Genomic DNA, 27,969 nt, shown 5'->3' on the forward strand with positions numbered 1-27,969 from the left:
GTTGTAATATGGCATTTTGTTCTATTTTTCTTTCTTCCTCCGGTGATTTTACCCACACACTGCTACTTCCAATAGGTGCCCTTCTTTGCGAGGCATTGGAAGACATCCCTGGTCTTTGTGGTTGACACTGTGTTTGAAATTCTCTGCTCGTCTGAAGGACCTTACAGATAATTGTGTGTGTGTGGGGTACAGAGATGAGGTAGTCATTCAAAAATCATGATAAACACTATTATTGCACACAGAGTGAGTCCATGCAACTTATTATGGGACTTGTTAAGCAAATGTTTACTCCTGAACTTGCTTAGGCTTGCTGTAAGAAAGCGGTTGAATACTTATTGACTGAAGACATTTCAGTGACCAAAGAATCTCAGTTTAATCCATTTTAAATTCAGATTGTAACACAACAAAAAAATGAAAAAAAATCAGGGTCCCAAGAATCAATGGGTTTATATAATTAATTGAAATGTCCCAAAATGGTTGTAGGCTAGCAATTTTACGGCAACTTTATTTTCAGTTGTAGATACAATGCACAATTACCAATTAGGCCCACAAAAGACACATTGGATTTTTCATGCAATCATACTGCACTGACTGTGGCTACCCTAACCTCACACTATGTCAGAAGAGGAGAGGAGGGGAATGTCACTGCAGGGTGCCCTGGGTCTTCTCACAGATGGTCTTCAGGCTGTTCTTACACATGGTGGCGTACCAAACGGCCCTGTGGCTGTCTCCTTGCGACAGCCGGGCACACAGCTCTCTGGTGTCCCCCTTCTCTGGCTCGTGATACCAAGAAATATCCCAAAAACCTGTAGAGGTAGGAGTCTCCATCAGTTTGACTTTTTTTTTTAAAACAAAATGACCATGTACATTTGGTTACTCTGTCAAATAACCATCAATGCAGAATAATGCATCCGGTACTTATAGGAAATGGACACGTGGCAATAAATATGCTCTCTTCATGACCTTAACTAGGGACCTCATACAGTAAGTATCCTCATCTGATACTGTCATTTGAGGTAATGACATCACAGTAATGCAGTCTCGAGTCTCGTTACAAGACACCACGCCAAACGATAGAATTGAGATCCAAACTCAATTTCTGGACGATATTTCTGTCCATTTACGGGACCTTTTTTTTTTTTTTTTTTTTAGCTCAAGACTACCTCCAGAGGCAAATCTTCTGTAACTATAAGTTACCCTTTTTCCACCGGGGAGTTGTCCACCCAGTGCCAGCCCCGCCTGGGTTACCGTTCTTCAGGCCGATCCAGTAGGAGTCTCCCTGGCTCAGCTCCTTGGCTCTCTTCCACGGGAAGATCTGAGAAAAATGCAACACTCAGATGGAGGCCTCAGAATAGACACGGCCCCACATTTTCGTAGAACTCCTAAATCTATTATTAACTTTAACTGAGGGTGTCAAATGTGATGTATTACACGGTGAATGCAATGCGTCTAAACATTCATGACCTGACCTTATAGATTATGTTCGTGTCTGTGTTAGGTCCACTGTATACTGTAAAAAAGGAATATCACAGCTTTGAGTGATAGGGCAGTCTATATATTTCTAATATTTCCAAGTAATTCTCAGTAAATCTCAGTTCTCTATTTACCTCCAAAGCTCCGGACCTTTTGAGGATTTCGATTTGTCATGATATAGGTTCTAAATCATCTCTTGATTCAAAAGGGACCCACATTTGAGATGCAAATGAATACAGAATTGAGAAATAGGCTACAATGCAGTCCTCCAAAGAAACCTTAACGTATGCAGGTATCATTGGGTGATGGGGTTCATGGCTCTCTCATACTTGCTCCTCCTCACTCTTCACCATGGCAAGGTTGCCCCCTACAGACAAGCAGTGGTACTGGCCGGAGATCCAGTTCTGTCTCTCCTGGGTGTAGAGGCAGCATCTCTCCCCAAAAGAGTCCCATCCCTCTGGGCACGGCCTGCACTCACGCTCTGTGAAACAAGATTACGCCAGAGGTTACTCAGGGGTAATGGTGAACAGGGGTGAAACAGGTTCCCTATGTAAAATAGGTTTTTCAATCTCTGTATCATCACCTGTATAAATACAATATTTCCTAAATATATCAATAAAAAATACTCTTAAAACCATCAAGCGGGGATTGTTTATGGTGGTACATGTCTACATCGACTAATCTGATACTAGCTAAAGAGATGCTGTTATTAGGATGCCGGGCCTAGCGCATAGGCTTAGTGTGATGCTACACAATTTTCACGACTCTTGTCATTGTCAGCCATTTTGGAATTTTAAGTTGATCCTGGTTATCCTTCATCATCTTTTCTCTGTCTGTCCATATATTTAACATTTTATTGGATTGGAGTATTTTTCCCCCCAGATAAAAACAACCTAAATGTCTGTGCTCACCACTGGGGGTGGTGACAGGACTGTACAGGTTGAGTGTTGGGTACTTGTGGAAGAGGAGGACGTAGGAGTTGTTCAGGGTGTTCAGCTTCTGAGTCAGGTCTTTGAGTCTGACCCACGCGACCCGTTTGCCATGGATACAAAAAAAAAGTGAGGATGAGGTAGCAGAGAGAGCCAATTAAAAGGTCAAGTTAGGGTTAAAACCTCAAGTCTTGACCGTCCATAACAATGTAAATCAGTGGACTCCTATTTCTGACCCCTGAATCTTTTTATTAAAAAAATATGAGCTAATGAAACTCACAGTAGAAGGTCTGTAGGAGTGTGGCCACACTCAGCAGAAAACAGCAGGGCAAGGTAATGTGATAACTGTCTGTACTGTGTATGCCACCAATCTGAGAGGGGGAAATATTTCAGCCACATACAGTAATGTCAGTATAAACATGATGCATACTAAAAAAGTAGAGCATTATGCTTTTTAGACATCAAACATGCAATAATCTGAACTTGATCTTGATCTTATTTCTTTGGATAAAATGTGCTATAATTTTATGATAATGGGATCACCTCTCACTGTTGACCCCTCCATCTTTTTAGGATGTAGCTGGCCCGGTTCAGACGCCCCCATTCCCTCCTGGTCTTATGACTCCCATTCCCCCAGAGCAGTGGGAGACTGCTGGAGGCTGAAAATAGATCCAGCTCTCATGAGTTCCAATTCACAAATGAGCTTTGAGACAGTATGTCACCCTTAGCTTCATGCAAAGTACATTTGATAGCAAAACCTGTCAGGCTAGAGAAGTTTTGATTATGACCAAATACCCTTATTCAATTGTGTTGTTTGTGGACAACTTTATGTAGCTTGTGGTGACATTTCTGTTTAGAATATGCATGGTTTCCCAGGGCCCGGTTACCCAAAAGCATTTCAGGATCCTATGGTTCTAAAGATGAGCGTAGCCTTAAGATGTTTTTTACGAAACCTGGCCCTAGTCTGTAAGTGTTGTCTTGGTCAGACCAATTCAATATGGCACCCAGCAAACAGTATCTAGGTCATAACGGAACGCAATGTACAGCCCCAAGACTTCTATTCAAATGGCCTCCGTGCTTAGATAACTACTATTGTTTTAAAATGCATTGCTTATCTATACTTTGACACCTACAGTGTTGCCAGACATTCCCCTTCTCCTCAATAATCCATAGTAATATCTGCTTCAACCGACGCGATTTATGTGCTATGTTTAGCTCTGAAGCGGACCCATTTCTAGGCTGTGTGAGAGTCTTGTTTTGGCAAATGAGAATCCCCAGTCATTTAAGACCGGCAGCAACAGGATCTGAATTCTTCCAACTGCACGCACCCCCTGCACTCTTATCATCTCTGTTCTCAACACAGGCAAAAATCAAGGCATACACAATTCCTGGGGGGTTTGAAAGTGCTATTCAACAAAAACATAGTGCACAGATCCGAGGCTAAGTTACTATTGTGACTCAATACAGGCTACAGCTCTAGATTAGGTCCTGTAGCATTGCTATTGCTGTTGCATATTTCAAAACTAGCCGATATCATGCCCAAGCTTTGCCAAAAGTACATTTATTTTCGTATCATACTTTGTTAGATGATATGTGATTTCAACTGCCGATTGCTGCTTTAAAAGCATACAAAACAAAGCCGCAGCATTCTGACTCTGACTTGTGTTGGGTCTTTATGCCGTCATGACGATGTAGGCTCCTGAACATACAGAACACCCTCCAAAGGCAACTAACACCCTCTTGTGGCAAACAAGTTGGACCCACTGAAGAATTCTAATCATGAGTCATGCTGCTGTTTCCTTCGTGTGTAGCTCCCACCCATTACCCCTTTGGTGTTCACAGATCTGTAAAGGGACTGGATAAGTGTAAGCAATATATAGCAGTAGCTGCCCTTCACAGTATGCTACATGTTGGGATTTTTTTTTACCCTGTGATGGCTGGTGTGGGTGCAAGCTTTTGCTCTATCCAAGCAGTAGCACATCCGATTCTACTAATCACAGTTTTTTAACAAATATTATTCGTCTTCATAAGACTGACCACCAATGAAAGAAAATACACGAAATACCCGTTCATGAAATATGCAATAATATTTACCAGAGTTAGTCCATTTATTTCTTGTTTACGTTTTACGATTCATCTTATAGTTTTGGCTTACATACACAGGAAAGGGACTTTTTGAACAAATACACAGACATGAATAAATAAAAGGTTGTTCAATATTTACAGACAAGAAAAACTAAGCTATTGAGAATTTCTTTATATACAGATAAAATGTATACCAAAGGCGAGATTATACAAACTTTATGGAAGCAACGTAGATTCTGATGGTGAAACTGAATTCAACACTATGTTTAAACTGCATTTTATCCAATTGTATTAGCATTCATTAATCAATCATCTTTTTTTAAATGTAATGAATTAGAAACATACACACAAAATGTTGGGAAACATTACATACATTTAGCCCACTATCAGGAAAATAAACTGGAGCATGTTTTTTTTAATGCTCATCTTGGCATTATTAACTCTTATAAAACAATCCATACCACTATGTCCTCTCACAAAGGTGCATTAACAAATATTTACTAACATACTGTAATAGTTGTAATGATTATTAGCAACAGGGGGCTATGTCCAGCCAAGGTCTGTACTATCACCATGGCAACAACAGACCCTTTTACCAAAGATTTTTTATAACTAGCCCAAGATAGACCAGAGCCTTTTATTTTCAATGGGAGCAAATGAATCATAGTGGGCAGAACCAAGCAAGAATATGGGCAGAACCAAGCACTAGCTAGCGAGATCCTATTGGCGAATTCTAGTATTTATTTGCATATTTACATTAGGGAACGTCTACTTTGTGAAGTGTGCAATAACTCAATTCGCCCTTGCACTCCTTCTAAATAATGCAGTTTTTTTGAAACTTTGGCAAAGGGTAAAGTTTACAAGACGTTGTCCACTCTGTTTGTTACAGATTACAGAAAACTGTATCGAGTTCAAATGTTTCATCAAGGAAAGAATTTGCAAAATGTCAGCCAAAATCCATCTGGCTCCATCTTCTCCCAATGCCAGCCACTGGGCTTCCTCTCATCACCATATCTGGTCGTGAGTGGAAACAGCAACCGGATGCTTCGCAGTTATCCATCCCGTGAAATATCCGTCTCATTGTTCTGTGCTTTTACGATCCGTGTTCATGTGAAACAATGAGACGATAGACAGTCCGAACTTAATACACTGAAATGGGGGTAAGTGAACTAATAAAATACATTCCTCATTTGTATGCTGTACAGACAGATAAGGGATGGACATATACACTGAAAGGATAGATAAGGAAAGGATGTGTTGTGTACAATAAGTTATACTTACCAAAAATGTAATGGTGTGTATTTGTTTATGCAATTTCACAGTTGATATTCAATACATAGGCTATATTTTTCAGATTTGTATAAGTATTTTACATGCATTAAAAACACAAGACCCAACTAATAAAAAGCAACAGATTTTTTAGAGCATTACAGCATTACATTTTTGTTTCCAAGCTGTTGTGAGTGCATGTGAGTGCATGTGAGTGCATGTGAGTGCATGTGTGAATTTAGCCTATTTTGAGAGCATGTGTATGCTACTGACAGCACGGAAATAGTCTGGATCTGGGTCAGAGCTCTACTTGTCAGGTAAATCCCACTGTAAGCCACAGGTTACCATGGAGATGTCAGCATTACCTTAGAACTCTTGACAGCCAGTTAACCTGTATTTATGCGGGCACCTGTCCACAAGTCAGACTTGACAATGTCAACTCTGCTGTTGCATTAAACCTGGCAGCCATTTCAGACACACTCATAGAAATACGTCGAAACCAAACCCACAAGTTTTGCTGTGTTAAAACAGACATTCCAGCTTACAAAATGTCCACCTTTTTAACCTTTTATTAAAACACACGTACTTACAAAAATATGTTTCCGCAAACAGACAACGCAAACTCCTTTAACCAAAAGCAGAGCACCATCAGCTATTTGTAGAGCTACGTTCCTGTGAAAAATCCAGTGGAATGTTGATCAGTTGCATGTGTGTACAACTCAGTAGTAGAAAACAGGCCTCTAAAATCTCTGGTAGAGTCGGGACAGGCTAAAAGTCTCAAAACAACATCCCTAGAGGAGCTCCTCCCATCTTCATGTTCAAAAAAATACTACGTAATCCCTCACATTCATCCATCAAATCTTTATCAATGTCTTCCAACTCATACACTTGCCATCTGCAGGGCTCTGTTTTCAGTGCCTTTAGGTTGTTCATTCCATACTGTCCAAAGTTGGTTTATGAGCATTCTACCTCAGTGCTTTCCTTTTCATCACTGGTATCATCCTGCTCACCAGTCAAAAACAGAAAGACGAACAAATAACACCTGGACTATTGTGAACCATATCCAGGCGTAATACGTCCCAGAAAAAAAGGTTCTGATTCTTTGAACACCTGACTGATGAAGGGCTTTGCTAAGGCCGGGGCATACATGGATGGACCCATCTAGAGACAGGGAATCCTATTTCCTGTACTGGATCTCGGGAGCAGCTGTAGTCATGACCATTCGGTTATATCCAGCCGTTGCTCTTTTAAAGTCCTCTCAGTTCCTCGGCCCAGCGAGGGGGAAGGCAGAACAGAGAGGAAATGGATGGCAAAAATAGCAGAATGTCTCTGCAGCGTAGGGCACAGAGCCCTTGCTGCCACACCGTACAGCTGGTTGACTGACATCATGGGCTTGGTGATCAGACATTTTTAATGAGGCAGAGTGGGGTAGTGCTTAGTGGCAGGGGTCGAAGGGGTATTTGGTGACCCCACCGTGAAGCTCAACCACTGCCTCTGTCCAGGTGATGAGGTCACCGGCCATGTGACCTCCACAGGAAGCCTGGCTGTAGATTTCATTGGGCGTGAGAACGCGGGACCACAACTGGAGGTCTGACATTTCGCCCACGAAGGACTGAGTGGCGTCAAATCGGCCACCTAGGGCGTCCTGTTAGGAAAGCACAGCATTATTATTAAGTGTAAAGGCCCACAAAACATGAACAAGAGTTTTCCACCTTTTATAATTCCTTTAAAACAAGGTTGGTTAGTCACTAACAATGTTCTAAAACTAGGCAGTTCAGATCAATCAACCTTTGTTCTTAAACCTTCTCATGACCTAGTGTCATGTTAAGGTTCGGCTTAAGGGGAAGGTTTAACTAACATACCAAGTAGCAAAAAAGTAGTAAGTAGTTGCAAAATTGCTAATTAGCTAAAATTGTCCATGATGATATTCTAACACGCAACCTTTGGGTTGCTAGACTTTTGCATTTTATGCCCACCCATCCCCTATTCACCCCTACTAACCACCCTACTTTTGTTTTAGCCTTAAGTAAACTTCTGTCTAATGTAACCATACCATACTAATTTGGGTGTCCCGGATTTACATCTACTATCTTACGTCTAGTCTATGAGACCAGGCTGGGATCTCTTGTCTAGAGCGACATACAGTTCTTACATTCATCTTAAGATAGCTAAGTGAGACAACCACATATCACAGTCACCAATGTACTGATTTCCAAGCTTAGTTTTTGGCAATAGCCCGTGTCTTCTCAGGACACAACGAGACGATAATCCGCTTTAACATGATTGTATTAACAGCTTTTAGTGTTTGCGAATCCTAAAATCAGCAAACACACACTGTAAGTGTGACAAGTAATTCCCTGCTGGCAACATTTTGTGTCAGCTGTGGGATCCAGTACTGATGTTTAGAAATGTACGGTTCCTATCCCAGCTTTTATATGTTCTTCAGAACTTTGAGTGTGAAAATTCATAGAAATAAAACGTGGAGTTGTACCTGTTCCTGGCCCAGAATAAAGACTCCACCAGGCTTGATGGGATGCCATGCAGATAGATTCTCTCCAGATCCCCTTTTTACACCGTCCTGGAAGGCCTCCCAATGCCCATCGTGTGTCGACCATGTCACGCACAGATGTTGCCACTTCCCATCCGTCATTGCCATGGGCAATGTCACCGCCTGTGCAAAGAAAATAGAGGCAATGGCATAATTAACTAATTACATTGATTGATTGATTGGCTTAATCCACAGAGTCTAAACAAAAGATTTCCTTGAGTAAAAAGAGCAAAGTCACTGCCTGTTCGGAGAAAGAGAGATTATTACCAGTTTAATTGACTACTCACAGAACAGAATATTACTGTCATTGTCTTGGGCATTTAGAAAAATGACACCTTCAGAAGGTAAATTAAACACAAATGTTGCTGGAGATATTTTGTAAATGATTTGCCAGGTTTTGTGAATAGGTACAAATAGCTCACCAATTGAAATGCGATGGCCTTCTTTTCTTTTGTGTCATATCCTTCAGGTGCCATAGCTCGGTTTAACCACCAAATCCCCTCTTGTCTGGGAGAAACCCTGACTCATGCTGAGGTATGGGCCCAGACCATGTGTCTATCCCCGTGTCCACCCTCTCATTAGACGTCTCTTCACATGACTGTGCTAGGTAAGCTGCTTGCCCTTTGCCCTCTGAGGGTCTTATGCCATTAGGGAGGATGATAAATGAAGACAGAACCACTGTCTCTCAGGAGGCAAGACTAGGTGAGAGGAGGCAGCAGGTGAACTGTAACTGCCTCCTGCCTCGCTCCTTGAGGACAGGAGATAAATCAAATTCCGGTGCCTGATCGGATAAGAGTGGAGTCACCTGACACTGAGGTGTTAAAGCTTGCTTGCTTTGAGGTGATTGATTTTCCACTTGTGCTGCCAATGGGGCAACTGACTGATAACATAAGCGCCGTCTTATTTCGAATTATGATTCAAAATGGTGAAACACTCCTTTCTAAATGCTATCAAATCAAAGTTTATTTGTCACGTGGGAATACAACAGGTGAAATGCTTACTTCCAGGCTCTAACCAATAGTATTTACATGTAGATATGGTTAAAGTGACTATGCATATATGATAAACAGAGAGTAGAAGCAGTGTAAAAAGAGGGCTGGGGGTGGCACACAATGCAAATAGTCCGGGTAACCATTTGATTACCTGTTCAGGATTCTTATGGCTTTGGGGTAAAAACTGTTGAGAAGCCTTTTTGTCCTAGACTTGGCACTCCGGTACCACGTGCCATGCAGTAGTAGAGAGAACAGTCTATGACTGGGGTGGCTGGGGACTTTGACAATTTTTAGGGCCTTCCTCTGACACCACCTGGTGTAGAGGTCCTGGATGGCAGGCAGCTTAGCCCCAGTGATGTACTGGGCCGTACGCACTACCGTCTGTAGTGCCTTGCGGTCAGAAGCCGAGCAATTTCCGAACCGGGCAGTGATGCTCTCGATGTTGCAGCTGCAGAACCTTTTGAGGAACTCAGGACCCATGCCAAATCTTTTTAGTTTCCTGAGGGGGAATAGGCTTTGTTGTGCTCTCTTCACGACTGTCTTGGTGTGTTTGGACCATTCTAGTTTGTTGTTGATGTGGACACCAAGGAACTTGAAGCTCTCAACCTGCTCCACTACAGCCCCATCAATGAGAATGGGGGTGCGCTCTGTCCTCCTTTTCCTTTAGTCCACAATCATCTCCTTAGTCTTGGTTACGTTGAGGGATAGGTTGTTATTCTGGCACCACCCGGCCATGTCTCTGATCTCCTCCCTATAGGCTGTCTTGTCGTTGTCAGTGATCAGGCCTACCACTGGTATCGTCTGCAAACTTAATGATGGTGTTGGAGTCGTGCCTGGCCATGCAGTCGTGGGTGAACAGGGAGTACAGGAAGGGACTGAGCACGCACCCCTGTGGAGCTCCAGTGTTGAGAATCAGCGTGGCAGATGTGTTGCTACCTACCCTCACCACCTGGGAGCGGCCCGTCAGGAAGTCCAAGATCCAGTTGCAGAGGGAGGTGTTTAGTCCCAGGGTCCTTCGCTTAGTGATGAGCTTTGAGGGTACTATGGTGTTGAACGCTAAGCTGTAGTCAATGAGTAGCATTCTCACATAAGTGTTCCTTTTGTCCAGGTGGGAAAGGGCAGTGTGGAGTGCAATAGAGATTGCATCATCTGTGGATCTGTTTGGGAGGTATGCAAATTGGAGTGGGTCTAGGGTTTCTGGGATAATGGTGTTGATGTGAGCCATGACCAGGTTTTTAAAGCACTTCATGGCTACAGACGTGAGTGCTACGGGTCAGTAGTCATTTAGGCAGGTTACCTTAGTGTTCTTAGGCACAGGGACTATGGTGGTCTGCTTGAAACATGTTGGTATTACAGACTCAATCAGGGATATGTTGAAAATGTCAGTGAAGACACCTGCCAGTTGATCAGCACATGCCCGGAGCACATGTCCTGGTAATCCGTTTGGCCCTGCAGCCTTGTGTATGTTGACCTGTTTCTAGGTCTTACCCACGTCGGCTACGGAGAGCGTGATCACACAGTCGTCCGGAACAGCTGATGCTGTCATGCATGCCTCAGTGTTGCTTGCCTCGAAGCGAACATAGAAGTGATTTAGCTCGTCTGGTAGGCTCGTGTCACTGGGCAGCTCGCGGCTGTGCTTCCCTTTGTAGTCTGTAATAGTTTGCAAGCCCTGCCACATAAGACGAGCGTCAGAGCCGGTGTAGTATGACTCAATCTTAACCCTGTATTGATGCTTTTCTTATGTGTTTGATGGTTCGTCGCAGGGCATAACAGGATTTCTTGTAAGCTTCCGGGTTAGAGTCCCACACATTGAAAGCGGCAGCAATCCATGGCTTCTGGTTGGGGTATGTACGTACAGTCATTGTATGACACATCACGTTGTGACACAGCACAGTAGGAAACCTTATAGTAGGAGAATGTATGTGTGTAAGAAGTGAGGACAAAGAAATAGATCTTCACAAAGTGGTCACTAGGGGCACAACGTGAAAGTATGTAAAATAATCAATCATGCTCTTACCTTGTCGTTGACCAGTAGTTCCATGGGGTTGTTGCCCCATTCGATCAGAACCAGTTCGTTGGCCTGTCCCGGTACAGAGTAGGAGAAGGGAGTGCCGAGGCCAGGCCCTGATCCCCCTTTTATCCAGAGGCAGACAGTGAGGGCGAAGATTTCGTTGAGCAGGGTCCTCTTTATTTTTCCATATATGTAGTTAGTGCGCATAGGGAAGCCAATCTGGAAAGCATCCGGACTATTTGGCTTTTTCCGGGTACCTGTTAGGGTACAAGACAGCAAAATATGAGCAATGAACAGCTGATACTGAGTATTTGTACCTGCAAATACAACCCGGCATGCATGATATAACTCGGAAAATAGTATACAGTGTCAAAGTGGGTTATTATCAGAGTTTTAATACCAGGGTCAGTGTTCCTGTGGTTAAGGTGGCTCAGCACAGTTTCAAGCTTGTTGTGTCCACGGCCAAGAGGTCTTGGAGCCGGCGGCTTGCTGTTATAGGATGGACGAGGATGATGGCCATGGTCGTCGTTGCCATGGTGACCATCGTCACTGTGACCGTTTCCATGGTGGTCATCATGGTGGTCATCGTGAAGATCATCATGGTGGTCATCGTGGTGAAGGTCATGATGGTCATCATGGTGTTCACCATGACGGTCGTTGTGATGGTCATCATGGTGTTCGCCATTGTGGTCGTTATGGTGGGTGTCATGGCGACCATGGCTACGATCATAATGGCGGTCATAGTGTCGGTCATGGCGACTGTTTTGACGGTTGTTGTGGCGGTTGTTGTGGTGGGTGGGGGTGGGGGTGCGGGTCTCGTGGTGGTCATCATGGTGATCGTCGTGGTGACTGGGTCCATGGTGGTCATCGTGGTGGTCATCGTGTCGATCATCATGATGGTGGTCGGGTCCATGTTGGTCTTCGTGGTGGTCGTCATGATGGTCATCGTGGTGGTCGTCATGGTGGTCATCGTGGTGGTCGTCATGGTGGTCATCATGGTGGTCGTCATGGTGACCATAATCATGATGCCCACCGTAGTGATTGTTGAGCTGCTTCTCAAGTGCATTGATTTTGCGTTGCAGGAGGTCTCTCAGTGAGCTTGAATAAGAGCTGGAGGAATTCCTGGCCTGGAGAAAGAGAGAAAATTATTAATAGTTACAATTGGAAATGTTTGCATGCCTTATTATTAGTGGTTATTCAAACTTTGTGGAGCAAACTAAAATATCAGTTGGAATTTATTTCCATAATATGACTTTTTTTGTATTTGTTTACCACTTTTTCTCCCCAATTTCGTGATATCCAATTGGTAGTTACAGTCTTTTCCCAGGTAAAGAGGAACACAACCGTGCCAAGCCACACTGCTTCTTGACACACTGCTCGCTTAACCCGGAAGCCAGCCGCACCAATGTGTCGGGGGAAACACTGTACGGCTGGCGACCGAAGTCAGCGTGCATGCGCCCGGCCCGCCACAAGGAGTTGCTAGAGCGCGATGGGACAAGGACATCCCGGCCAGCCAAACCTCCCCTGATCCAGACGATGCTGGGCCGATCGTGTGCCGCCTCATGGGTCTCCCGGTACCGGCCGGCTGCGACACAGCCCGGGATCGAACCCGGATCTGTAGTGATGCCTCTAGTACTGCAAAGCAGTGCCTTAGACAGTTGAGCCACTCGGGAGGCCAATCTCAGCTGAACTGTCTTTGTCTAACACCCTCAAGACATTTGGTAACACTTTCTATGAACCATCAGTGTTATTAAGTGTTATTAATGCTTGTATAGGATATATGCCACTGTGATGTCTTGTAGCACGTTTGTTTTGGTAACACTTTATTTTTAGAGCCAGACCGATATATATATAGTTTCATTATTCAGTAAAAGGGATGGAAAAAAGTGAATCGCATGCTTATCTGAACACTAGCGTCCATTCTCATTTTCATTGTCACAATGTAAGAAATCAACATTTGAAGAAATTTCTTGGACAATTACTCTTTTGGATGGAAATTTAGGAAAACTTGGTGTGGAACTTTTCAATTTCACTGTTGTAAAACACTAAATCGACAGATATATTGGTGTTGGTCAGTTTTGTCCCACAAAATATCTGAATCGTTGTCGGACCCCAAAGAAAACATATAGGTTGGGCTCTACTTTCTATGAACCACCAGTGTTATTAAGTGTTAGTAGTACTTGTATAGGATATACGCCTATAGCATGTCTCATAGCAAGTCTTACAATTCATTATAGAGTGCTAGAATCACTTTAAGAAAATGGGTGAGAAACCGAAATCAATTAGAACCAAAAAATGATCTTTCGGAATCCCCAAAATGTTTGTCAATTAAGTTGGATTTTGTATATACAGGAACTTCCTTGATTCATGGGAAAATAAAGAAAATAAAAAGTTGGTTGTTAGTGTCAATGGTCATATGTCATACAATCACTAAACAAAACCTTCTCCTAGGCTTCATGAATTCCCATGGGATCAGTGCAATATATCCTCTAGGGTGAGAGTCAGGATAATTAACTAATCAACTTATGTCTTCCTACGCATGCACATGGATGGAGCTTGGGCTGTAGGCCACTGATATCCTCACGGCGTGAGAGAAAGCTGGAGCACCCATCGTCGTGCTTCATTTCAGGTCAGTAGCGAGACACAGTGCCCCGTAGTGACGCATAAGATAACCTAAATTCACACAAAGGACCAATAAGCTTCCTATCCCTCTTCCTACTCAACCTTTGTTGTTGTTCCCACTGACCTGCAAGTTCTCCAGCCTCTCCTTGAGTGTCTGTAGCGTTTTCCTAGTTTTCTCAGGGGAGAAGGCCCCATGCTTGCTCCCAGCGTTGTCCTTCCCTCGGTGGTGTGGGTCCGATCGATGTCCATTGTTCAGTGGGTAGTGTGGATCCCCGTGGTGGTCAGCATCATGGTAGGTGTGGTGCGAGCTCGGGTGATGGGTGTTGAGACGCGGGGATCCATGGTGGTTGTCGTGATGGTCATCGTGATGACCCACCCCCCGGCCAAAGCCCTCACAGAGGGTCAGCTTGGCAGTCAGTTCCCTGATCGTCTCCCGCTGGTCTAAGATGGTCTCCTTTTGCCGCACCAGGCTCTCGCGAAGGTGCAGGATGGTGGATTTGGCCTCGTCTGATATTCCTATCCCCATTCCCATCGACCTCCTGCCGTTACCATTGGGCGCCCCTGCAGCAGGTCCATGATGCCCATTACTGCTGGGTCTGTCGTGGGCAGGTCCGTGTGCTGACCCGCCTGGTGTGAAGCAGCTGGGGTCTGCATCCGCTGGAATCGGGGTACAAACAAACTTTGGCTGGGCTCCATAGTCATAGTCTAATCCCGGCAAACTAACAACAGCCACCGAGGAAGATATGAGAGTATAAAGGAGTAGAGAAAAAAGAGGCAAAGAGGGTAGGATGAAAACTGGGAGTACTCCACTCCAACGCATTTTTACTTTAGGCAAAAGCATCAGGGGTGGAATGGCGTTGTCGGGCATATTTTCGTTCTCTCCTGTCAAGGGAGACTGTCGTTCCACGCTTTATTTTTGGTGTGATGTATACCACGAGTAGAGGTCATTTGGAGCGGATGGCAAGCTGATTTGACACATGGCAAAACAGTCCAAAATCCCCTGTCCAACAGGGTAAATTCCTTCAAGAAGTGTTCCAACACGCAGGACCTTGTGCCAAAGCCCTTTGTGCCAAAGTCCTTTTCCACTGTTCAGGGAAGAGGGGTCTGCCTCCAGGTGGACCCTCGTGGCACAGCGTGCCTCCTGTGTTCGGCAGCCAAAATAATCCCTTTATAGCCGGCTTCTATCTATCCGTGAGGGCCGATGGTGCTTCCATCTGGAAAGAAAAGACAAAGGCGATAAGTCATAAATGTCATTGGCACTTTAAAAGCTTAATTGGAAATACTTTTTTTTAAGTCTTGAGAAATGCTATCACTTCAGTGAGTAGACAACAGCAACATACGAGGGCAAGATCAGAAGTACATTGATATACTGAACAGTACAGAGCAATAGGATGGCGATGACAGAACTCGAGCAGAGCAGCGGTGGGGAGTAATGGAGCTGGGCTCATAAACAATGAAACTACAATTATTTAGTCAATCAGTCACCGCTATTGGTTTTCAATGAGCCAGCAATGGCCTTCAGTGAATGATGCCAACTGCATCAACTGAGAACCCCCCTGGGCAGTGTAATCAGATTACAAGGCAGTCATCAGGATGCAGTTAAATGACTGATGGTTTTCATTTTAATGTGGGCAGGCAGGCAGTTTACTATGCAGGGCTAGGAGGTTATTCATAGTGGAACAACAGGGGAACAGTTGTGCGAGACAAGGGGCTGTCACCAAAGAATCTATATTGAAAGAGCCGCAAATAATGCCAGTGTGATTGAGGTGGTGTGAACAGACTAGGATACATTAGCACCGTAGCCCTGAGTTACAATGTACAGTAATGGAAAGAACTGCTCTTGACCAGGGATATAGTAGGTTGTTTATGCACATGTTTATCTGGGGAATGGCATTTACTGACCTCTTACGCAAAGTTAGCATTGTTAGCGTTTATATGTTATTCCTAATCAGAGATTGTATTCCATCAAACCACCTAAATGACTTCAGCAAACATTCTAAGAGTAGGTATAAGGCCTCAATTAATCCAGCACTTCCTGAATAGGAGGTCAGACAGAAATTGAGGCAAAACCAGGAGAAGGTAGCAGAGAGCACCAGGACACTTTCTTATAAGGCTCTTACCCATCCCCATGGCTATCATCAAGTCACCACGCCTACCGATAGGCCTACTTCTTAAAATATCATCCCCATGGCTATCATCAAGTCACCACGCCTACCGATAGGCCTACTTCTTCAAATATCATCCCCATGGCTATCATCAAGTCACCACGCCTACCGATAGGCCTACTTCTTAAAATATCATCCCCATGGCTATCATCAAGTCACCACGCCTACCGATAGGCCTACTTCTTAAAATATAATCCCCATGGCTATCATCAAGTCACCACGCCTACCGATAGGCCTACTTCTTAAAATATAATCCCCATGGCTATCATCAAGTCATCACGTCTACCGATAGGCCTACTTCTTCAAATATCATCCCCATGGCTATCATCAATCACCACGCCTACCGATAGGCCTACTTCTTAAAATATCATCCCCAGTCCTATATTTTGATGAGATTAATACATACAATATACATTTGTCAATGTCAAGTTGGCAATTCTTTATATCAGCAAGCTATATTGCTATCTACAGTGTAGTAGACAAATAATGTGTTTAACTATTTTCCTTACTGTAAATTTACAGCAGTAAGAAAATAGTATTGTAGCATACATCTCTGCTGTAAAGCAAAATTACAGTATTAAGTTTGGTGCCTGTATAATGCTGTAAATGTAGTAAAATTCTCCCTAAAATCTAAATGTAAGAAAAATACATTTATTGAAATTGGTAAAAACATTAACAAATCAACAACAGAATTGACAATAGAAGTAAGAATTGTTGACACATATGTAACCAAATAAGATCATCATTACAACACTCATTTAAAAACGATATTGTGTGGGGGAGAGAGTGAGACAAAGAGAGAGAGAGGAAGATGGAGTTAATTGTACCCAAGATGGATCTTGGGTACAATCCTAGATCCATGGTCATCAGAGCAACTATTCAGGGTAAGGGGGTTTAGAGGCGCTGAAACACACAACGGAACAGTTTGGACTGGAGAGCAGATAGGAGAGAGAAGTCAGCCCAGCATCAGGTGTTCCTCATGGGGCTCCGTAACAATCATCCTCAGTTCTGATTTGTCAGCTCTTCTCACCCCTAGGACAAGCATAGACAAATTAAGAATAGAATGAGAGGCAAGGAGCACCAGAGCTGTTACTCTGTGGGTAAAAAGATAGGTGACAAGGGATATAATCAAGCCAGTGTCGTGTGTGTATGTGTCACAGGAGGTTGGTGGCACATTAATTGGAGATGACGTGCTCATGGCTGGAGCCGAATCAGTGGAATGGTATCAAATACACCAAATACATGTTCTCAATGTGTTTGATGCCATTCCACTAACTCTTTTCCAGCCATTGTTATGAGCCGTCATCCCCTCAGCATCCACTGGTGTGTGTGTACTGTACTTACCTCACTAGAGGTCTTCATTCAAACTCATTGAGCTCTTGGAAGAATGGGGCACGGTAGAGGTTGACACATCTTCAGGATTCATCATCTTGGGTTGATTCCAACCTGTACAGCCATATATCCAATTTAGTTTATGAAATCAATTGAGCTATTGAACAAATACAAATAAGACAGCTAGATACACCTACCTCAAACCCTAGCTAACTAATAAAACATTGCTATAGCCTACACAACACCACAGGTGATTTTACCAGACTCAAAACATTTCCGTGCCACTTAATGTTTGTAAAGTGAACAGGTTTAGCTAATACTGTAGCATTATGGAACAATGTTGTTGAGAGGTTGTACGGACACGGACGTGTCACACGGTTGTGACAGCTAAGGAGGACATGGTCCCGGTGTCGTTGTCATTCATGCTCTTCCCCCTAGAGTAGACTGTATCACAATGACATCTAGATGGCTAGCAATATTCATTATTTCTTGTGTAGGCTGCTATCCTACTTGAAATCTAAAATATATATTTTTTAAATTGGCCACGTTACTAGCTACCGCCGGCGACACTGTGATAGAGCTGCCCAGTGGAAGCACCTTAGGTCGGCAGGCACCTCGACACAACACCGGTGCACTGGTCATTCTCATTGGCTTTAGCGGCTGAGGCTCGTGAGTAGTTTAACGGCTCTCTACGTGGTTTGTGTTAAATGCTGCATGTCAAGCCGTGAAAAAAAAACATTCCGCCAGTAATATGGGTCATATCTTTTTAATTGCTATAAATAAGCAATTTTCTTTGTAGTAATGTTGAAAACATAATGGTCCAGAATCTGCACTCAGTTTATTCTCTATGGCACTCAGAAGCTGCGGTACAGTGAAGCCCATCATCACAACAATTATTATTTGGGTAATTTATTTTCTACGTCGCACAGCAAGATATTTACAAAGCAATTTAGAGCAGACTGAAATGGCTTGTGTAAACTTGAGCTAGCTAACTAGCTAGCTAAGTTAGCTAAAAAAACATGCAGTAATTCCACGTTGGCTAGCAATAAAATAACTATTACAATAAAGAAATACAGTAGGTTTGATTTTTTACAGGAGGCGTCCAATTACAGTTAATAACAGTATTTTGTTCAGCATTTACCCATTATGCAGTGCAATCTACAGCATTAATGCTGTAAAACAGATTTACAGTATTTTACTGTGCACGCTACAATGTTTTACTATTGAAATTACAGAAAAGTCTTAGTCTAGTGAAAGATTCTGGTAATTGCTCAGATTTTCAATTCATCCAGAGTGAGATGAACTCGTGAATAGCATTTATGTCTCAGATTGCAGCCTAAATAAATGTTTCAAAGAGTTCAAGCAACAGACACATCTCAACATCAACTGTTCAGAGGAAGCTGCGTGAATCAGGCTTTCATGGTCGAATTGCTGCACAGAAACCACTACTAAAGGACACCAATAATAAGAAGAGGCTTGATTGGGCCAAGAAACACAGCAACGGCTGAGGAGTTCAATTTTTTTTATTTTTGGTTCCAACTGCTGTGTCTTTGTGAGATGCAGAGTAGGTGAACGGATGATCTCCGCATGTGTAGTTCCCACTGTGAAGCATGGAGGAAGACGTGTGATGGTGTGGGGGTCCTTTGCTGGTGATTTATTTTGAATTCAGGGCACACTGCAGCAATATCATATCCCATCTGGTTTACACTTAGTGGGACTATCATTTGTTTTTCAACAGGACAATGACCCAACACATCTCCAGGCTGTGTAAGGGCTATTTGACCAAGAAGGAGAGTGATGGAGTGCTGCATCAGATGACTTGGCCTCTACAATCACCCGACCTCAACCTGGTTGAGATGGTTTGGGATGAATGGGACAGCAGAGTGAAGGAAAAGCAGCCAACAAGTGCTCAGCATATGTGGGAACTCCTTCAAGACTGTTGGAAAAGCATTCCAGTTGAAGCTGGTTGAGAGAATGCCAAGAGTGTGCAAAGCTGTAATCAATGCAAAGGATGGCTACTTTTAAGAATCAAAAATCAAAACTATACACTGCTCAAAAAAATTAAGGGAACACTTAAACAACATAATGTAACTCCAAGTCAATCACACTTCTGTGAAATCAAACTGTCCACTTAGGAAGCAACACTGATTGACAATACATTTCACATGCTGTTGTGCAAATGGAATAGACAACAGGTGGAAATTATAGGCAATTAGCAAGACACCCCCAATAAAGGAGTGGTTCTGCAGGTGATAACCACAGATCACTTCTCAGTTCCTATGCTTCCTGGCTGATGTTTTGGTCACTTTTGAATGCTGGCGGTGCTTTCACTCTAGTGGTGAGACGGAGTCACATGAGACGGAGTCTACAACCCACACAAGTGGCTCAGGTAGTGCAGCTCATCCAGGATGGCACATCAATGCGAGCTGTGGCAAGAAGGTTTGCTGTGTCTGTCAGCATAGTGTCCAGAGCATGGTGTGGGGTGGCATTTCTTTGGGGGGCCACACAGCCCTCCATGTGCTCGCCAGAGGTAGCCTGACTTCCATTAGGTACCGAGATGAGATCCTCAGACCCCTTGTGAGACCATATGCTGGTGTGGTTGGTCCTGGGTTCCTCCTAATGCAAGACAATGCTAGACCTCATGTGGCTGGAGTGTGTCAGCAGTTCCTGCAAGAGGAAGGCATTGATGCTATGGACTGGCCCGCCCGTTCCCCAGACCTGAATCCAATTGAGCACATCTGGGACATCATGTCTCGCTCCATCCACCAACGCCACGTTGCACCACAGACTGTCCAGGAGTTGGCGGATGCTTTAGTCCAGGTCTGGGAGGAGATCCCTCAGGAGACCATCCGCCACCTCATCAGGAGCATGCCCAGGCGTTGTAGGGAGGTCATACAGGCACGTGGAGGCCACACACACTACTGAGCCTCATTTTGACTTGTTTTAAGGACATTACATCAAAGATAAAGGGCCTCATTGGCAAAATCCTGAAGTGTCCCTTTAATAAGTCAATGGAATGACAAAATGTTATTGTTTTGGGTGATTACCTACGCACAAAGAATCTTCCCAAGCCTTGGCAAGTCAAAGTCTTCTGACCCGGAGGGACTTTCCTCCTCTAAAGGTTGACTCACTAATAGGATTCCCAGGATTAAAACCTGATGGTAGGGCAGAGGATTGGCCCTGGCCTGCTCACTTCAGAAAGTCAAAGCATGGGTCAGAGAAGCTGGGCCAGTCTACAGGCCACAAGCCAATTCAGGCCAGACGTGGGTTGACGTCTCCATATGCCCTATCCTGTTGCTTTTAAGAAGCTTTTCCTCCTCGTGCCCTGCTGTGCTTGACTCATGCCCCACGTCATGCGTATTGAACATGGCTGATTGGCATGTAGACTTGGCACAGTGATTCCCCCTGTTGCTTGAACGAGACTAATGAAAGCCTGTGATCAATTAGAACGAGTAGAGAGGAGACAAGGGTTAACCTTGACGCAATATATAGAATACGCTAGAATATAACTGCTCACAGAGTAGTTGCAAATATTTGCACTCCACAAATAATGTCATGGAATAAGTGTTCAGTATACTATAGGTGCTAAGAATGGTACACAATTTCCTTTAACCTAAATCTAAATTAAAGTTTTAAAATTGTACAATATATCACTTCATGGGTTTGTATCATATAATATATTATATCATGGGTATATACTTAGCACATTAACTGTGTAGAAATAGAAATAAAACCTTAAAACCTTTTGCGCTCAACACTGAAAGGACAATTCTGTCACTTTTCAACCTCATATTCATAATCTCCAGCACCAAACCAGTGTCTGCATATGTGAAACAGCTCGTTTCTATGATCTGTGGTTAAAAAGTCCCCCTAAAAACGCTTCTCTGTGACATCACAGGACAGGATTAAAAGTTTTTAAAAAACAGTGATTTTCAAAACCTGCAACAAGTTTCCAGTCAGAGGGAGGGTATTCTCTTGATCCCCATGTCACCGCTAATCTCAGTGTTTGAAAGTCACTGTTTTTAAAATGTTTTAACTTTTGATTGTCATTTTTTACTTTATATTTTCATGAAAATGAGGTTGAAAAATGGTGGAGTTGCCTTTTAACACGTACAGTGTGGCTCTTATTCATTCTCTGGGCACCACTGTACCATACCCCTCTGTGCTACCCCCGACTGTGTAGCACAATTACAGTGTACCACCACAGACTGGTCCATCCATGTAATTACTAAAACACAGTCTAAGTGGGACCCATGCTGTTTCCAACAAGTGTTTTGTTAACTGGAGTTTTTAAACATTAGTAACAGGACCATGTGATGAACAGACCCTTCATTTTGGCTTGTTAAACATGCTTGCTGATAACACTTCATATAAATAGGCTGAGCCGTGTTAACCTCACTGCAAGGGTTAAAGCAAAGGTCTAAAAGTTGTGCCCGACTTAACCTCAACCATGACACGATGACACGACATTCACCGCTGGGCAGCTGCAGTATCAGGATCCTGCAGGACATGTGTCTCCTGTACAACTGTATACCATGCCTTCAAAAACTCCAAGTGTGTTAAGAATAAAACACAGACACTTAATCTGACCATAGATTAGTTGAAGCTGCAGAAGAGCCTATGTTTCATTGTAATCCACAGAGGACAGGAAATTATCTAAAATAATGACTGTGTTTCCTTTCAATCTTTCGTTCTAAAATAACTTGTGAAATGCAGTTATGACCAATAAGAAATATCTGCAACAAATAAATAATTGGTTCTGTACAAGTAAGTAGAGATGCCAAATATTTGAAGTTGTCAAAGGTGGGCCTGTGTCATAAGTCATGTCATGACCTCGACACAAGCATGTGGCCACAAACCCATCCAGAGAACAGCTGAAAGATATCATTGGACTGAGAAATATGCCTATAGTGGTGAATATTCCCGTTAACACAACCAAGGTGATCGTCTGACTTCAAACTCTAAGTTCCCATTGGCTCTGTAACTAGCACTATCCAAACCCGACTCTTGGCACAGTGGAAGTGTTTATGTACTGGGGAAATACCTTGTTATCCAACTATTTCGGACAAATGCTCTATTCAGTATCGCTAGTCAATCATCATGTTGTGATTTAGCATTACACTTTTAGAAAAAGGGGTTTCAAAAGGGTTCTTCTTGACATTTCAATCTACTTCTCTATTCTATATCTATTGAAGCATAATCACAATACCACAGTATGAACTTGAGAAAATAGGCAGTTGACAAACAAGATTTCAGAAATGAGCATACATGTTGAAAATGGAAAAATGACCAATAGTAATAAATAATACACAATCCAAATCCCAAATGCAGCTTGAAAACAAACATGCACAATTGCAGCAATACATTTGGTTACTCCAAAGGAATTATTTTATTCCTAAATAAGCAGTCGCAACTTATCTATTCGTACGACTTAGTTTGACGTGACAATTTCAGATCATATACTAAAGTTGAAATATCACATTTGATCCTATGGAAAAATCTGTCTATTGTAGAATGGATTTACATGAAAAACATTTACCTATTTCAAGTGACATATTATAGGCATTCGTAGAGTCCCAGGTAGTAAAGTGTCTTGACAATTACTAACACTCTTCTACAGTGAGTGAGATCAATAAAAGCTATGCCTACAAATTTGAGCACATTGTTTTATACTACCTTTTTCTTCTGAATCCAAGACTTCACCAGAGAGTAAGAACAGCACCCTACAACTTTAGAGACATTTACTTTCAATCAGAAAGACTCAACTCTCCGTTTCTAAAATACAGTTATAGCCAGGCTCTCAACCGTTTGGACAAAGCAAAGCAGATTATCCTGAAGGTAATCCAAAAATACCTTTTTAGATTTGTATATTTACAAAAAAAAGTGCAACCATCAAGGAGTAATAAGTGGTTTTTAGGGTGAATACGTTTCCTTACCTGGTCACAAGCTACAGTCCCAAGCTGGTTAGTCCATCCCCAAACACTGATCAGATTGAAAAGGATTTGCGCTAGGAGGATCATTTTAACTCTCTCTTCCTCTCCCTGTCTCTCTCACCCCTTTGTTTAAATATCCCTCCACTCCTACAGGTTCTCACGGTCAACCATTTTCTTGATTCTTCTTGGCCTTCTTTTACAGACATCCATATGTACCCTTTCTCAGGTTCTGTTCATTTCCCTACATAGCTTTGGACACACCTTTGCCCAAGAACACCCAAGCATTCAATTTGTCTGAGTATAATACAGATGTTTATGAGCATATATTTACAATATGTAATACAGACAGTTGAAGTCGGAAGTTTACATACACCTTAGCCAAGTACATTTAAACTCAGTATTTCACCATTCCTGACGTTTAATCCTAGTAAAAATCACCTGTCTTAGGTCAGTTAAGATCACCAGTTTATTTTAAGAAAGTGAAATGTCAGAATAATAGTAGAGAGAAGGATTTTTTAAAAACAGTCCTGTAGCCTAGCATCTGCGTCATCTGACCACTTCTTTATTGACCGAGTCACTGGTGCTTCTTGCTTTAGTTTTTCCTTGTAAGCAGAAATCAGGAGGATAAAATGATGGTCAGATTTGCCAAATGGAGGGTGAGGGAGAGCTTTGTACGCGTCTCTGTGTGTGGAGTAAAGATGGTCTAGAGTTTTTTTCCCCTCTGGTTGCACATTTAACATGCTGGTAGAAATTAGGTCAAAAGGATCTAAATTTCCCTGCATTAAAGTCCCCGGCCACTAGGAGTGCAGCCTCTGGATGAGCGTTTTCCTTTTTGCTTATGCCCTTATACAGCTCATTGAGTGCGGACTTAGTGCCAGCATCGGTTTGTGGTGGTAAATAGATAGCTACGAAAAATATAGATGAAAACTCTCTTGGTAAATAGTGTGGTCTACAGCTTATCATGATATACTCGACCTCAGGCGAGCAAAACCTTGAGACTTCCATAATATTAGATTTTGTGCACCAGCTGTTGTTTACAAATATACACAGGCTGCCTCCCCTTCTCTTACTGGAGTTAGCTGTACTATCTTGCCAATCCAGCATAAATCTTGCCAGCTGTATTTTATCCATGTCGTTGTTCAGCCATGACTCGGTGAAACATATTACCGATATTACCGTTTTTATTGTCCCGTTGGTAGGATATTCGTGATCATAGTTCCTCTATTTTGTTATCCAATGATTGTACGTTGGCTAATAGGACAGACTGATGGTAGAGGCAGATTACCCACTCACCATTGGATCCTTACAAGACCGATGTACCCGATGTCTCTTTCTCACGCGAATGACGGGGATGAGGGCCTTCTCGGGTATCTGAAGTAAGTCCTTTGCGCCCGACTCGTTGTAGAAAAAATCGTTGTCCCTTACGAGGTCTCAAGGATTTGCATGTATTTGGTTCCATTCATTGTTCCCTCTATCCTTACCAGTATCTCCATACCATTCGTATTTGTATTTGTATTTATTATGGATGCCCATTAGCTGCTGCCAAGGCTGCTCTTCATGTGGTCGGGCAAATTAAGGCAGTTATACAATTTTAAAAACATTACAATACATTCATAACAGATTTCCCAACACACCATGATGCTACCACCACTGTGCTTCACGGTAGGTATGGTGATAGGTGGGTGATGAGTTGTGCCTGGTTTTCTCCAGACACAGCGCCTTACAAATCAGGCCAAAGAGTACGATTTTTGTCTCATCTGACCCAAAGAATCTTTTGCCTTATGTGCTCAGTCTTTCATGTGCATTTTTGCAAACTGCAGGTGTGCTGTTATGTGCCTTTTTCTCAGGAGTGGTTCCGTCTGGCCACTCTCCCATAAAGCCGAGATTAGTAAAGTGCTGTAGAGACTGTTGTGCTTCTGGCAGGTTATGGGACATAATGGCGCCGGTGGAGATGGCTGCAGTTTTACGGGCTCTCAACCAATTGTGCTATTGTGTGTGTTTTATCACGTTATTTGTAACTTATTTTGTACATAATGTTTCTGCCACTGTCTCTTATGATCGAAAAGAGGAGTACGCCACATCAGTCACGGGCTTCATCAATAATTGCATTGATGACGTCGTCCCCACAGTGACCGTACGTACATACCCCAACCAGAAGCCATGGATTACAGGCAACATCTGCACTGAGCTAAAGGGTAGAGCTGCCCCTATAAGGAGCGGGATTCTAACCCAAACACTTATAAGAAATCCCGCTATGCCCTCAGATTAACCATAAAACAGGCAAAGCGTCTATACAGGACTAAGATTGAATCGTACTACACCAGCTCTGAAACTTTTCGGATGTGGCAGGACTATTACACAATACAAAGGGAAGCACAGCCGCGAGATGCCCAGTGACACGAGCCTACCAGATGAGCTAAATCACTTCTATGCTTGCTTCGAGGCAAGCAACACTGAAGCATGCATGAGAGTGCAAAGGGGCAGCTGTTCCGGATGACTGTGTGATCACTCCTTTAAACAGGTCAACATTCACAAGGCTGCAGGGCCAGACGAATTATCAGGACGTGTACTCCGAGCATGCGCTGACCAACTGGCAAGTGTCTTCACTGACATTTTCAACCTGTCCCTGACTGAGTCTGTAATACCAACATGTTTCAAGCAGATCACCATAGTCCCTGTGCCACCTGGATAAAAGGAACACTTATGTGAGAATGCTACTCATTGACTACAGCTCAGCGTTCAACACCATAGTACCCTCAAAGCTCATCACTAAGCTAAGGACCCTGGGACTAAACACCTCCCTCTGCAACTGGATCCTGGACTTCCTGACGGGCCGCCCCTGGGTGGTGAGGGCAGGTAGCAACATATCTGCCACGCTGATCCTCAACACTGGAGCTCCCCAGGGGTGCATGCTCAGTCCCCTCCTGTACTCCCTGTTCACCCACGACTGCATGGCCATGCACGACTCCAACACCATCATTAAGTTTGCAGACGACACAACAGTGGTAGGCCTGATCACTGACAACGATGAGACAGCCTATAGGGAGGAGGTCAGATACCTGGCCGGGTGGTGCTAGAATAACAACCTATCCCTCAATGTAACCAAGACTAAGGAGATGATTGTGGACCTCAGGAAAAGGAGGACCGAGCACACCCACATTCTCAGCGACGGGGCTGTAGTGGAGCAGGTTGAGAGCTTCAAGTTCCTTGGTGTCCATATCAACAACAAACTAGAATGGTCCAAACACAGCAAGACAGTCATGTAGAGGGCACGTCAAAGCCTATTCCCCCTCAGGAAACTAAAAAGATTTGGCATCGGTCCTGAGATCCTCAAAAGGTTCTACAGCTGCAACATTGAGAGCATCCTGGCTGGTTGCATCACTGCCTGGTACGGCAATTGCTCGGCCTCTGACCGCAAGGCACTACAGAGGGTAGTGCGTACGGCCCAGTACATCACTGGGGCTAAGCTGCCTGCCATCCAGGACCGCTACACCAGGCGGTGTAAGAAGAAGGTCCTAAAAATTGTCAAAGAGCCCAGCCACCCCAGTCATAGACTGTTCTCTCTACTACTGCATGGCAAGCGGTACCGGAGTGCCAAGTCTAGGACAAAAAGGCTTCTCAACAGTTTTTACCCCCAAGCCATAAGACTCCTGAACAGGTAATCAAATGGCTACCCGGACTATTTGCATTGTGTGCCACCCCCCAAAACTCTCTTTTTACGCTGTTGCTACTCTCTTTTTCATCATATATGCATAGTCACTTTAACTATACATTCATGTACATACTACCTCAATTGACCCGACCAACCAGTGCTCCCGCACATTGGCTAACCGGGCTATTTGCATTGTGTCCCACCACCCGCCAACCCTTCTTTTACGCTACTGCTACTCTCTGTTCATCATATACATAGTCACTTTAACCATATCTACCTGTACATACTACCTCAATCAGCCTGACTAACCGGTGTCTGTATGTAGCCTCGCTACTTTTATAGCCTCGCTACTGTACATAGCTTGTCTTTTTACTGATGTTTTATTTCTTTACTTACCTATTGTTCACCTTATACCTTTTTTGCACTATTGGTTACAGCCTGTAAGTAAGCCTTTCACTGTAAGGTCTACACCTGTTGTATTCACTGTAAGGTCACCAATCTCAGTGAAGGAACTATGTCGTTCTGTCAGAGTGGTCATTGGGTTCTTGGTCACCTCCCTGACCAAGGTTCTTCTTGCGCGGTTGCTCAGTTTGGTCAGACGGCCAGCTCTCGGCAGAGTCTAGGTAGTTCCATATTTTTTCAATTTCCCAATGACGATGACCACTGTGCTATTGAAATTGTTCTATACCCTTCCTCAGATACTGTATATGCCTCATCAATTATATTTTTGAGATCTACAGACAGTTCCTTGGAAATCATGGTATAGTTTCTGCTCTGACATACTGTACACTGTCAACTGTGGGACCTTATATAGACAGGTGTGTTTCTTTCTAAATCATTTCCAAATAGTTTAATTGGTCACAGGTGGACTCCAATCAAGTTGTAGGGACGTCTCAAGGATGATCAAAGGAAATTAGATGCACCTGAGCTCAATTTAGAGTGTCATAGCAAAGGGGTG

The 27,969-nt window shown here is 43.4% G+C and overlaps 3 protein-coding genes across 4 annotated transcripts in view; 1 reads left to right on the forward strand and 2 right to left on the reverse strand.

Annotated features, from left to right (window-relative positions):
* Positions 1 to 483: 483 nt before the first annotated feature.
* LOC118397755 (lactose-binding lectin l-2-like) lies at positions 484 to 3,093 on the reverse strand. The gene is made up of 6 exons (XM_035792642.2): positions 2,946 to 3,093; positions 2,683 to 2,773; positions 2,385 to 2,491; positions 1,803 to 1,954; positions 1,198 to 1,315; positions 484 to 806 (listed from the first exon to the last, which is right to left on the reverse strand). Exons 1-6 carry the CDS (start codon positions 3,004 to 3,006, stop codon positions 643 to 645), a joined length of 693 nt encoding a protein of 230 aa, XP_035648535.1. The 5' UTR covers positions 3,007 to 3,093; the 3' UTR covers positions 484 to 642.
* A 2,354-nt stretch (positions 3,094 to 5,447) lies between these two features.
* Positions 5,448 to 27,969, forward strand: part of LOC118398226 (voltage-dependent calcium channel gamma-6 subunit-like) — a 51,818-nt gene continuing 29,296 nt past the window's right edge. The window contains exons 1-2 of one of the 2 annotated variants that reach the window (XM_035793366.2): positions 5,448 to 5,647; positions 8,774 to 8,911. The gene's annotated coding sequence lies outside the window, so the exon portion shown is untranslated. The remainder of the gene's footprint in view (positions 5,648 to 8,773; positions 8,912 to 27,969) is intronic. The other variant, XM_035793367.2, reaches the window with a different exon arrangement.
* LOC118398225 (neuronal pentraxin-1-like) lies at positions 5,654 to 23,452 on the reverse strand. Its single transcript, XM_035793363.2, has 8 exons — positions 23,363 to 23,452; positions 17,439 to 17,540; positions 17,009 to 17,126; positions 14,054 to 15,143; positions 11,708 to 12,434; positions 11,314 to 11,564; positions 8,248 to 8,427; positions 5,654 to 7,401 (listed from the first exon to the last, which is right to left on the reverse strand). Exons 4-8 carry the CDS (start codon positions 14,795 to 14,797, stop codon positions 7,192 to 7,194), a joined length of 2,112 nt encoding a protein of 703 aa, XP_035649256.1. The 5' UTR covers positions 14,798 to 15,143; positions 17,009 to 17,126; positions 17,439 to 17,540; positions 23,363 to 23,452; the 3' UTR covers positions 5,654 to 7,191.

This window comes from Oncorhynchus keta, chromosome 19 (assembly GCF_023373465.1).
Source record: "Oncorhynchus keta strain PuntledgeMale-10-30-2019 chromosome 19, Oket_V2, whole genome shotgun sequence".
NCBI lineage: Eukaryota > Metazoa > Chordata > Actinopteri > Salmoniformes > Salmonidae > Oncorhynchus > Oncorhynchus keta.

Excerpts from the sequence above, each read along its gene's own strand:
- LOC118397755 (XM_035792642.2), bottom strand. The coding sequence starts at position 3,006 with ATGGGGGCGTCTGAACCGGGCCAGCTACATCCTAAAAAGATGGAGGGG. Across the intron at positions 1,316-1,802 it reads TGAAGAGTGAGGAGGAGCAA|ATCTTCCCGTGGAAGAGAGC; the intron begins GTATGAGAGAGC and ends CATTTTTCTCAG. Across the intron at positions 807-1,197 it reads AACTCCCCGGTGGAAAAAGG|GTTTTTGGGATATTTCTTGG; the intron begins GTAACTTATAGT and ends CTACCTCTACAG.
- LOC118398225 (XM_035793363.2), bottom strand. The coding sequence starts at position 14,797 with ATGCCCGACAACGCCATTCCACCCCTGATGCTTTTGCCTAAAGTAAAA. Across the intron at positions 8,428-11,313 it reads AACTACTGGTCAACGACAAG|GCGGTGACATTGCCCATGGC; the intron begins GTAAGAGCATGA and ends TTCTTTGCACAG. Across the intron at positions 7,402-8,247 it reads TTATTCTGGGCCAGGAACAG|GACGCCCTAGGTGGCCGATT; the intron begins GTACAACTCCAC and ends CTTTCCTAACAG.